This window comes from Clarias gariepinus, chromosome 12, assembly GCF_024256425.1.
Source record: "Clarias gariepinus isolate MV-2021 ecotype Netherlands chromosome 12, CGAR_prim_01v2, whole genome shotgun sequence".
Classification (NCBI taxonomy): Eukaryota; Metazoa; Chordata; class Actinopteri; order Siluriformes; family Clariidae; genus Clarias; species Clarias gariepinus.
The window spans coordinates 20,793,677-20,807,119 of record NC_071111.1 but is presented as its reverse complement, the minus strand read 5'-3'; the positions used below and the strand labels follow the sequence as shown (position 1 = coordinate 20,807,119).

Sequence of the window (13,443 nt, the reverse complement as noted above, 5' to 3'; positions counted from 1 at the left end):
TTTCCAGTCTGACTTGTGGTAGCCCACTGGTTAAGACACTGGACAACTATTCAGACAGAGCGGTGGAATAAATGTAAACTGATGTTGAGGATCATGTAGCCTAATTTATTATAATTGCATCACATTAGAGCAGCAAAGCGAGTCTTACCTGTTTACTAAGACACACAGCATGCCGTAACTTGTAGTAGTTGAATTAAGAAATAATATTTACACAAATTCTGGATGACTCTAAACTGCATTTTGTGCATGTGGTATCTAACTGTACCTGTAACCTGTTAATGCTGTGTTTAATACATTATTGTTATGCTTTTTATCCTTTTTTTTTTATTTATTTTATTTAAAAATTTCTCTTTATAAAAAAAAAAAAAACTTGCAATAACATGTTGTTCTTTGTTCGTTAGCCTGTAAGTGATTAAGCATATTTTGGAATATTCAGTTTAACAAAAGATTATTTTATGTGTTCACTAAATGTTTGGGAAATGAAAGTCCAAAAGTATAATACATATACTGTATAAACCAATCAATATTTTACTTTTACAAGACGTGTGAAGTGCAATGACGTGTGAAAGACAAATTCCAGACAAACCTGTGTTGAAATTGACAACGAAATTGATTTGATGGTCTGTTTTGTTTGGCTTTATGTTGAGCTTTTCACTATTGTCTTCTGTTAATGTATATGCGTAACACACCACATAGTAGTTTGACTGCGTACCAATGTCAGTTAAGAAATGTTTTCCACCTTCAGCGCAAATATCAAACCCCACCTATGCTTTTCAATATTAAATACCTTACATCTAACAATTCATTCATTGTTAATGACAGTATTACTGATTTCAATGTTTAGAAGTTAATGTGCTAAAATGCGTGTTTAATACATTATTGTTATTCATAAAGTTAAAGATATATGACCCACTGCATTATAAAGTTGCTTAATGGTTCCTAAAAAAAAAAAAAACATTTCAAAGCAGTTTGCACAGATTGTGCAACTTTCGAGAGAATTCTGAGAACCAGCAGAAAACAAAACAAGGTGTGGTTGTACAGTGTATTGTCTGGGGGAAAAAAAATCAATCAATAAAGACAGTCACGCCTTTAGCTGTAATGCTTTCACAATGGCAATATTTATTTTCATTCAGAGTTGCATTCATTTTTAGCTGACACCACTAAAAATGTCCTTTCAGCATATCATCTTTAATAAGGTTAAAGGTCATGCGTGCATGATTTTCTCATTCCAATGAATCTTGGTATTGTCGTTATGGAATATGCCCTTGCCATCAGAGAGGAAGAAAAAAAAGCATTAATGGGTTAACCTAGTCATTTCTAAACATTCAGTATATTAAAGGAGGTAGTCAGGTGATTTCATTTTATTGTGTCTTTACAGTAAAAATAAAGTGTCTTCACTTCCACCACGGCAAGAGAGGGAAAGTCAAAGTTAAATTTATTTTTAAAGCTCATTTAACACAGCACTATTGACCAAAATGCTGTACAACCCTATAATAGCTGTAAACATAGAAATGGACTAGGAAAAAAAAAAATCTAAATTCAAGTACAACAATAAACAATTACAGTAAATGGCCACCCTTATTGCATAGAATAAGTAAATAAAACAGTAAAACAATAAAAGAAATTTAAATTAAAATGAATAAAAACAAATGCCAAAGAATATGAAACGGTTTTGAAGTGAGATTTAAAAATAGGAAGAGCAGGGGTCTGCTTCATATACAGGTGCATCTCATTTCAAAGTTTAGGGGTTACTCCAGAAAAGGCACAATCTCTTCAGCCCAGATTAAGGAACCTTAGTAAAAGCTGATCACCAGCCCTGAGAGACCGTACTGGACTGTATGGGTTTAAAAGGTCAGCAATATATGGCGATGTTAGATTATTCAGGGCTTTATAGGCTATAACAAGACCTCGAATGTGACAGTGAACTGCACAGGAAGCCAGTGTAGGGACACCAGGACAGGAGTTATGTGTTCCTGTTTACATGTTCCTATTAAAAAACATGCAGGGGCGTCTTGGGCCAACTACAACTGTACGTCCAATAATCAAGCTGACTTTAAATAGAAGCATGTATAACCTTTTCAAGATTTTTGTTGTTGTTGTTGTTAAAAATGGCTTGACCTTGGACAGCAGCCTAACAGAAAAAAAGCTAACTTAAAGAGCAGAGATAATTTGCTTAACTAGTTTAAACTCATTGTCCAGGTAACAAAAAAAAAAAAAAACACGCGTTTATAGCAGTTTGTTTTATATATGATTTAAGTGAACATATCTCAGTAAAAGGATCAACAAGTGTTCCACTAGGTCTAAATACAGTACCAGCACTTCAAATTTAGTCTCATTAACACTTTACGGCCATCCATGCTTTGCCATATTACAGACATTCCAACAGTGGGGTTAAACTATTTGTATCTCTCTGTTTCAAAAAAAGATAAATGTAAATATCATCATTGTAACAGTGAAAAGACATTATGTGTTGACTAATAATGGATTCCAAAATATAGCGCTTGACCACTAAGGAATTAATACATACATACAGTGTATGTATAAATTCCTTTTATGAATGTGTGGAACTTAAATATGAAAATCAATTAAAAGAACACAAAAAAATTATATGCACAAAAAGTACAAAACAAACTTTTTTTGGGGGGGGGGGGGGGGGGGGGGAGATATTATGATGTATGGAATTGGGGCAGGTTGCAAGTGCAGATGGTCCTTTATTTAAGTTGAATAAATACATTATAAAACAAAACAAACATGAGATATAAACATGAAACTGGAGGGTATTTCCGGAAGCAGATTTTAACAAATGCAGACCATAAACCCAACCTCTGGGTTAACTAACTCTGACTGATGAAACCCTGGGTTTTCGTGGTTCAAAAGAGATAATTAGTCAGCACTGAGATTTAAAATGTACTCATTAGTTACTGGGGGAGAAAAGCTCCATGCTGCTTCCTAGTGGTGTTAGAAATAGGATGAATGTACAGGGTGGATAAAAAGAAACTAAGCATTGAAAATTGGTCATAAAGTCCATATTTCCAATGCAAATTTATTATCAAAGTAAAATGAAAGCAAATCTTTTTTCAACATAGACACTGATGGCATCGACCAGTTTCATCAAACAGCCAGCGAGGAAATGCACAGTCTTCTGAAGGAATTATATTTGTTTGTCATTTGGCATAAGATCCAGACTTCTTGGTGGCCAGTCATGTGGTCCACGACATTCCAGCCAACATCATGGAAATGCTAGTCTAACCACAGGCACAGTAAGAGCAAAATGGAGTGGTGCACCATGAGGTGGTGATACTACGTACAAGTTCTATATCCAATAAATATTGCCTAACTCTTTTCACGTTTTTAGATTCCTAGTCATCCTTGAGAAAGGAAATCTGACTCAGAGTTATACAGTATGTGTGAAAAATCGTGATGCATACTGAACACTTTGTAAAAACAAAATTCAAATTAGAGGAGCACTTTTCTGGTAAAGTTATAATTGAACTGTCAAACTTTCTTCATCTTCTATCAATTACAAATGGTGTAATCTGCTTGCTGAAGCATTTTAGTTGTAATTCCTTAATACTCCACAATTTATTTTATAATGAATAATCGGAGAATAACACAGAAATCCTTCATTTTCAGGAATATTATAAAGACACCCTGGGAGCTGCACAGAGACGGGTAAGACACAGAGAGGCCTACTGAGATGTATTTCTTATATGTATTTCTCCCCGAAGACCTATAGGGTTATTAGGGGCTGTGGTAGCTCAAAGGGTTAAGGCACTGAGTTACTGATCGGTGGTTCGATCCCCAGCTGGTTGCCACTGTTGGGCTCTTGAGCAAGGTCCTTAACCCTAACTGCTCCAGGGGCGCCGTATCATGGCTGACCCTGTGCTCTGACCCCAGTTACACTGGGATATGCGAAGAAGCAATTTCCCTCAGGGATTAATAAAGTTCTAATTATTATTATTCGTGAAGAAGAAGGATGGGAGCCTCCGCCCCTGCATTGATTATCGGGGGCTAAACGCAATAACCCTGAAAGACAGCTACCCCCTACCCCTGATGAATTCGGCCTTTGAATGCTTGCATTCAAAAAGCAAAATTCTATAGTCTTTTGTCGACTCCAACAGGTTTTCTTTTTAAATTGCTCTGTATTTGGTTCCATCCATGTTCCAATCAACTCTGACCAGCTTCTCTGTCCCTGCTAAAGAAGAGCATCTCTACAACATGATGCTGGCACCACCATGTACAGGGTAAGGTTTCTGCATGACCACATAGCATACCTTTAGGTCAGCAAGCTGAATTTTGGTCTTATCTGACCAGAGCACCTTCTTCCACATGTTGCACAAACAGCAAACAGGACTTCTCATGGGTTTCTTTCAACAATGGCTTTCTTTTTGTCACTCTTCCCTAAGGGCCAGATTTGTGGATGTTACAACTAGTAGTTTTTCTGTGAACAGATTCTCTCTCTTGAGCTGTGGATCTCTGCAGCTCCTCCAGAGTTACCATGGGCCTCTTGGCTACTTCTCTGATTAATGCTCTCCTTGCTTGGCCTGTCAGTTTTGTGACTTTTCAAATTTTTTTATAAAACATTTTGAAAACCATTTATTATTTTTCTTCAACTTCACAGTTAGTGCTACTTTGTGTTGGTCTGTTACACATAATCCCAATAAAAAAAAGTTTTTTAGTAACTTGATAAAATGTAATAAAGTTCAAGGGGTGTAAATACTTTTGCAAGGCACTGTACAAGGTTTAAACAAATAATAAATAAATATTAAAAAACCTTGTCATATGTAATTTTAAAAAATTCTCATATTATCATTTAAAAAATAGATTTGATTCATAGCTTAGTTCTAGCAAGCTAACTAGGCTGCCGTAACCCACATATGTCAAATGTTTGAAACCCAAAATCAACCCTTAATAGTACATATAAAAAGTTAACAGTTATTTAGCACACCTACCTATATATATATATATATATATATATATATATATATATATATATATATATATATATATATAGGTAGGTGTGCTCAGTGGGTAGGAATTGCAATTTCTTAAATTTAATGAAATAATTTCTGCAAAACTCTAAACTTTTTTTTTTTTTTAGTTTAAAAACTAGCCTTTTAGGTAATATCTCACGTCACTGGGCTCAAAAATAAGTTTTCAGAGTGTATCGAAGACATATCATCAACATCGAAAAAATCATCTCAAAACATCCCTGGAAGCCCAATGTTGCCAGGTATTCACATTTCATGTTCTGTATATTTATTTATTTATTAATCTTTTTGGATAATTTAAACCACTGGTGAATCTTTAAATAATTAAAAATCTCCTGGTCATGCCAGAAATCAGACAACAGTAACTAGTAGCCCTAATAATGATATTATTAAAAATAATAATTATTATAATTATTTTAATTTTACCCCTTAGTACAAGATGCAAGACTGAAGATTAACAGAAAGGACTAATTGAAACGGTTGTAAGCCTTTTCCAATATCTTTGATAAACATTTGTAAACTGTATATACAACTTTATGAGATAGACATGAATTTATGTATATACTACTTGGAGGAAACAGCTAATAAATTATATATATATATATATATATATATATATATATATATATATATATATATATATATATATATATATATATATATGGCATTTTGCAGTTCTTTGGTGATGTTCTGGAATATTAGTTGCGAGTTGTTTTTGGACACAGTTACTGACTTAATAAAACAGTTAAATGCTACTAAATGCGTCACAGTGTATTTATGCATAGATGGACCTAGATAAAATATAAAATAGTGTTATTTAGTTTTTGCACCTCAAAAGCAGCAGATAAAATTTCAACTTGCACTATAAACATAAAATCCTCTGTCTTCTAGATAAATGTTTATTGCTATAGAAGTTTCATATCTTTAATTAAGACTTTCACACAGCACATAGACATTTCCTTCATAAACAACCTGTCTTTACATCTGCCATATCTTTGCACTGATGTATTTTAGTAATAATAATAATAATAATAATAATAATAATAATAATACACTTAAAATCCATGAAATAATAATGAATAATTTCTCAACCATTTTAGATGAGGAAATAAAGATTTAGGGTTACATCCAGAATATTGGCTAGATGACTCTAGTGTTACTCAGAATGAGACATTTCTTTATCATTTTTAATGGACTTCTAATTAAAGACAAAATTGTAAATCCAATTAGATTTCCTCATTTGTTAATTACGCCAAAGTCTTTGAAAACTAGAGACTGTAACATCATTTCTTTTTCTTTTTTTTTTTGTTCCATTTTGAGTCTTCTGTTCACATGACTCCAGAATGCAGATTACTGGGTTCCACCAGCAGCATCAAACATCTTCTTCCTTCCTTCCATACCAGACATGGCCTCCACATTCTTACGCCAGTCGCCTACCTCTGTGGTCAGGACCTGATAAAAAAAAAAAAAAAGGCAAAATGACGGACTGGCATTTTTAGAGTGCCTTTGGAAACATATTCTAATGATCAACACTTAATGTTCTATTAAAAAAATATATTTTGCTTATTATTATTATTATTATTATTATAATTATTATTATATTATCTTACAGCTACTGAACTACCAACAGGACAATAAGGCCAAAAAGTAGGCTTATAAAAGTACAGTTGGTCAAATACTGTAAGGCAGTATGATTAATCTAACTACTGTAAATAGCAGTCTATTTTTTACATTGTTTAAAACATTTATTTCCAGAGCATGTCATACCTTTTCTTGTTTGATATCCTCCTTCTTGACAGACTTGAGGTTGGCCCGCAGGTCCATGGAGCCCTTGTGTTTGGAGCCCAGTAGAGCACGCATCATCTCATCAGCAGAAACTCGGACCTTCCTCAAAGCCGGCTTCTTAAACTTTCCTCCAAGATCCTGAATTTTCAGCTTCAGTTCACGAATCTTGAATGATAAGAGGATTTAAAGAGAAAAAAAAACATGCTAGTATCCCTGTATTGATCACATACTGTACATGTACACTGTCCGTCCGGTGTGGGGAGTGCAGTTTCATAATACTTACATCAATATTGTGCTTCATAACTTTAGCCTCACAGTCATACCGCTCTTCATCTACAATTTCAATCTTGTCATAGAGTTCTTTGCACAGATTCTGAAAAAGGATGAGAAAACATGCAATTTGAGTTTATAATAAAATAAAGACAGCGCATCCGTAGCATTTTTACTTTTACAAGCAATCGAAATTACAGACAATTTTTTTCTGGATGGTTGAGAGATATTTGAGAGGTTAAAATACATTAAGTCCCCAACTTACAAACATTAAAGTCGTAAACTTTCACAGATATGAACTAAGCTCAAAATACAAAAATTTGTAGATAGATAGAAACAAATCGCAGGAGTAGCTCACGTGTCTGCATGAAAACAAAAGTGAAAATAACTGAGAAATTGGACCGAGGCGAAAAGATGGTAGATGTCGCTCGTTCTTTGGTTTGTCCATTGTTTTTATGCATTACATGGTATATTTGTGTCAAAGGTGTATAAGACTCACTTTGTCTGACTTACAGTATGAACATTCTACCGGATTGATACTTGTTTTGAAGACAGGGACTTACTGTGAAAGGTTACAAAATTAATTGAATTTTAAAGAATGGTTTGTGATGATTTCTTTGTAATGTACACAAATGTATTGTAGGAAAATTACACATTTTAAAAGAGTTTTTTAACTTTTTACTCTTTCAAATGGTTAAGTGCATTCGGAGCTCAACTTAACTTCACTTTGGTGTTTAACTTGAGGAGGTAAAATTCATACAGGGCCTATTTAAGTATTATAATGTCTCTAAATATACTTGTAATTCTGCCAGTGAAAGCCCTCCGAGTTGTAGAGGAGCCATTTTTTCATTCAGGTAGCGTGATTTCTCTTCATCCCTATCTTGTTTCTCCTTCTCCAACTCTTCCATGGCTCTACTGAGGAGCAGCATCTGAAAGGACAAAAATGTCATATTTGGAACATCCTTTTAATTCTGATAGAATTTCAATTTGTTTCAGAATGAAATTTTTAAAGAGATAAATAAGCATTTGGTACAATTTTGGCATTGGTAACCCTTTATTTAAAATAGTAATAGGAAAAACACTTTGGATAACCATCATAACAGCTACCATGAAAAGGGGGGAAATGTTTCTGTTACTTCTCTAGGCTATGGGGGAAGTAATTAGGAGGGCAGTCCTGGGCAGAACCCGAATTGGTCTGATCTTTAATAAATCATAGCAAGCATTGTGGTTAGGGAGAAATCCTAGACGGTGAAAATAAGTTTTAACAAAAAAAAAAAAATATATATATATATATATATATATATATATATATATATATAAATTTTCAAGGAAAGCAAAATGTTGCTGGGAGCAGTTCATCGTGCACTAGAAACAAATTCCTGTGCAATAGAATCCTTGTTGCTGTTACCTGGTGAGAACATTCTTTACTTTGTAACAGTTGGTAGGTATTTTGTAAAAAGTTCTTAGAACGTTCTTGACAGTTCTTGAAGGTACAGCATGAGATTAGCATTCCAACACTATCAGGATTTATATAAAGTGCTTCTGCTAATGTTTGTTGCATGGGTGTGTACTCGATTTATACATCTGTTAGCAGTAAGAGGGCTGAATCACCTGAATCTATCATTAGGAGGGCGTCTCCACATAATTTTAGTTACATTGCGCGAGAGCTAATGAAAGGTACTAAAATTAGCTGTGCCTTTGTATATTAGCCAGGCCCCTAGGTACTGGTAATATTGGGCCTCATGTATGTATCTACTTGGGTTAAAGAATAATAATAATTCAGTCATTAAAAAAAAATAATAATTATGGTATTCTCTTCCATCATTTTATTATGATTGCATAAAAGTTGACATATTTGGTAGATATCTGACAAAGACCGTCAAGTATTATCTAATGTAAATAGTATAAACAGTAAATATTACTTTAAGTTATTTAAACATTACTTATGTCATTTATTTAGGTAATATATAAAAGTTTCTTTAACACAATTTCATTTTAAATTGTGCAACACATTGCGGATACAACAGCAATTACAGTACATGGAAGTATAAATCAGTTGTGAGTTCTAGATGAGTTCTTAGTGTATTCCTGTTCACAGACTTAGCAACATGTGCTTCATCAGAATTAGAACAATTTATGCAACTTTACTGTTAATTGACTTTATGACTCCTCGGCTTTCATTAATGTAAGCAATGTTGTATAAATCATTGGCGCACAAACCTTGAGGGAGAGTTTCCGAGATGCAGAAATCTTGCATTTTGGCTGTGAAGATATAAAAGTATATTTATTAACTTTAAACTCAATTACATTATTTAGTAAATGTTAAAAGTTTAAATATTTTCATCAGTGCAGATTTGTGCCTATAGTCATGGGGTATTCATTACTGGCACATTTGTTTGCTTGATGTTGTTGAATATTGCTCAATAAATAATACTAATTGCATTGATTATATTAGTCAATTATCATAACAGTCACTGCTAAACTAATTTAATTTTACAATGTGGCATCTGCAGCTTATAAAATAGCTCTTGATCCAACACATCCCTTTATTTTGCAATAAATCTTTAATCTACTGTATCAGGGTTTAACATGTAAATCAAAGCTACGAAATCGGAACGTATGTGTTTGCTGTGTGAAATTGATAAACTTATGCCAATGTTTTTGTCACTGTGCTCTCTTGCACAGAAAGACAGAACATGCAGTTGTTTAGCTGATTAGGTATCATCTGTTATAAACTAGGCTTCTTGGGTGTCACCATATTTGTTTGCCTCATACAAAACTGTCTGATCAAATTCTTCCCCCTATCGCCCCCTATTGGACTTCTCTAGTAGCACACATACAGTATAAATTATTTAAACAAATACGCTCACATCACTGGGGATTGTTGATGGTGTTCTTTTAAATTGTAGCCTTAGCTTAAAAGAGTGGCTTCTGGTGACATCTTCTGAATCTGGAACCCATCAGCTTCAAGGTTTGACATGTTGTGGCTTCAGAGATGCTCTGCAGCATACCTCAGTTGTAACAACATGTTATTTGAGTGACTGTTGCCATTCTATCACCTCAAATTAATCTGGCCTTTCTCCTCTGACCTCTGGCATCAACAAGGTATTTCTGCCTGGAGAACTGCCACTCACTGGATATTTTCTCTTTTTCTCTTTTTTTGGTTGTGCGTTAAAATTCCAGCAGATCAACAGTTTCAGAAATACTAAGACCAGCATGTTTGGCACCAACAACCATGCCACGTTCAAAGTAATTTTTATTCCCCATTATGATGCTGGATTTGAGCTTCAATAGATCGTCATGAACATATCTACATGCCTAAATGCACTGACTTGCTGCCATGTGATTGCTTGATTTTATAGTGTATTTTTAGAGATGCATAATGTGTATGTATATAAAGAGAGAGAGGGACGAGGAGGGAAATTAAATGCATCAAATAAAATCATGAATAGCAGTTAAATAAAGAAAGAAAGAAAGAAAGAAAGAAAGAAAGAAAGAAAGAAAGAAAGAAATATTCAATTAGTGGTATTTGCTACTGTGTTATTTTATGTGTCACAATTTGCCTCCTTCATTGCCATTTGTGGGCATATGCTATTTTTTTTTCCTTTAGCTACAGTATATAGCTATATAACTTGCAATACATATTCGATCTTGCTAGTTTTTGCATGCCAATCCGTCTATATATAATTTCTGTAATAGAGTTGGCGTTTAAAGAAATTGACAAGATCAAAAGAATCTATACAGTACTTCATTTCAAACAGTCCATCTGTAACCTTAAGCCCTGATGAGATCGCTTCTATAAATACCTTGTCAAAAGCCTTTGGGTTCCCCTTCGGACGGACCTGGAACAGGGCATTCGTGAGAATGGTAAGTTATATGAGAACAGTCAGTTTAAATTTAGTAACCATACTGCATTGTGGATAGATGTATAATGTCAGCAAAACCTACTGCAACAAACAGAATGCACTATTCATGCAATCACTTTAAATCTAATAGTGGTATAAAAGATGCTTACCAAGCTGTTATAACCAAATGATGAAGCACATAAAAAAGGGAGACAAAAAGAAAAATCACAGTGTTAGTAAGAACAATTCTAAAGTGTGCTTTTCTCTTCTGTATTGTAGCTAAGAATTTTTAAAGTAAGTTTTAGTAATGGTACTTTCAGCAAAGTCTATTGAAATAACTCAAGAATTAAAGCTGCTATATCCTACAGTATATCCTTTTTTTTTCCTGAATTAAAAAATTTAGGAAAAAATAGGATATAGCAGCTTATATTCCTTCATCAAGGAATATATAGTTACTATATTTTCCTTGATGAAGAAACAACACACATTTCATGTAAATCAGGAGACCAAAATTAATTAAAATCAAAAGCAGAAATACTCACCTTGACATGATGAGACTTTTAGCATACAAAAAAAAGAGAAATAAGTGTTATTACAAATTAATTGTGCTCCACAAATTCACAAATTGAAAAAAAATCCAAATGCTACATTAGGTGACCTTTAAAATCATTTATAAAGAATCTTAGGTGGGAAGTAATTATTAGCAATTAGTAATTAGTAATAATTATTATAATCATATCAATTATTATTATTATCATTAATATTATTATTACTGTTATTATTATTAAAAGTTACCCGGGTGCTGTCTAGTAGCTGTACACCTGATTTGAGACCAGAACAACAGGCTGCTGAGACAATGGAACCTTTTATGTGCTGTGCAGATATAGTCAAGCGTTTGTCCTGAGGAATGAGCTGGCAGGCCGTCATGGATTAAATATCACCTAACATGAGGCCCGGCTAATACAGCCAATACATAAGAATACACCATGAGCTGGGGACACACAAACACACAGTTTTCTATCTGCTTTGTTGTTTCGAGGTTTAAATGTATGGCATGATTTTATTTTTATTTTTTTGCTGAAATATGCGCAAAATCTTTTTACCATTCCACACGATAACAGGATGCTGATTTGATTAAAGCCTCATAAATTAACATACTAAATAAATTTATATAGCCTACATGCCTTTGTAACCTATATACAATTTTGACATATGTCTTTTTCTGATTTGTTTCTGATTAGCTGGGTTTATACGGACATGCATGATGTTTTCATAACATAATTGAATTTATTTAGAATAGATTTGTTTAATGCTTAAACACATTTCTTTCATTTGTTAAAACTATGAAAAATAAGAAGTGTCATTCATTAGCGCTATGAATAATAATAACAACATAACAAAATAACTTTTGACCTTAAAGGGTCCTCTGGATTTATTCAGAAAATTCCCAGCATGTGGGCTAGCATGCAGTCTGTCAGTAGATTGTCCCATATCCACATTCCTAACACTGCACCTCATCAGGATCTCTTATTGGGACGTTTCATCTACTCAATATCTCAAGATCTTCCAATGCCTCTGGGTCAAAGTGCCTCATTTGTACGTTACATAAATAAAGGATTTATAGTCTGTAGAATATACCGATTGATTTATTGATCGACTTTTATGCTCATCTTGGCTATTAGGGGTCAAAATCTGGAGCGGCAGCTGCAAAGGCACTACTTGCCCACAACTTGATTAGATCGGTACAGTGACGCTATGCATCTCAAATGCAATACAATGGTGTTTGCATTTACTCCATGGTGTGCTTAAATGTCATGTACGTTCTCACCAGAAGACTCTTGCAGGACCTGGTAATATAACTGGGATAATCCAACGTCTCAAATGTCACACACACATTGGCATACACACATGCACATACACACAAACTGGGAACAGTGGGATAGTGCCGACAAATGCTTCTGCGTCAAGCTAGCTTTTATCCCAGACAGGTGACTCTGCTATTTATTCAGAAACATGATGCTAGTGCAGTTGTTGTGGCTCGTCGCATCACACACATTTTGCTGCCCTTATATTTCTCAGAAAGGCGGTGATACCTAAGCTCCCCTTTCTGACACATTCATTGTAGCACACTTTTTATGGACTTGTGAAGTACTGAAGGTAACACTAATAACTGATGCTTTTCTTTCTATGGTATAAAATATTAAGCCAGAACCTGGCTCAATCTACATCCATCCATTTTTCAGACTGATGACAGCTACATATTGTACCTCCAGCTAAAACAATAAACAAGTGGAACAGTTGCTCTGGCTAAGATTTATATGTAAGAGATACCACCCTCTGAATATAGGACTGGCCTAAACCATTATTTATGCTGGTTGTCATGGTTACATTCCGACATAATTACATACTACTGATACTATAACTCTTGCAATGGTTTTGCCTATATTAGCGGTCTCCTTATCTAAGACAATAACAATTACACCCTGCATATAAGAAACGAGTGTTTCCATGGACGTTAAGTAAACCAAGATGACCTTGATAGTGTGCCATCA

At 34.1% G+C, this 13,443-nt stretch overlaps 1 protein-coding gene across 1 annotated transcript; it reads right to left on the bottom strand.

Moving 5' to 3' along the window:
- Positions 1-6,277: 6,277 nt before the first annotated feature.
- tnni1d (troponin I, skeletal, slow d) lies at positions 6,278-10,912 on the bottom strand (the record flags this gene model as incomplete). Its single annotated transcript, XM_053508411.1, has 6 exons — positions 6,278-6,443; positions 6,759-6,941; positions 7,060-7,149; positions 7,844-7,975; positions 9,267-9,308; positions 10,853-10,912. Coding segments are annotated over 6 exons (609 nt in total), but the record flags the coding sequence as incomplete, so codon positions are not given.
- Between the last annotated feature and the right edge of the window lie 2,531 nt (positions 10,913-13,443).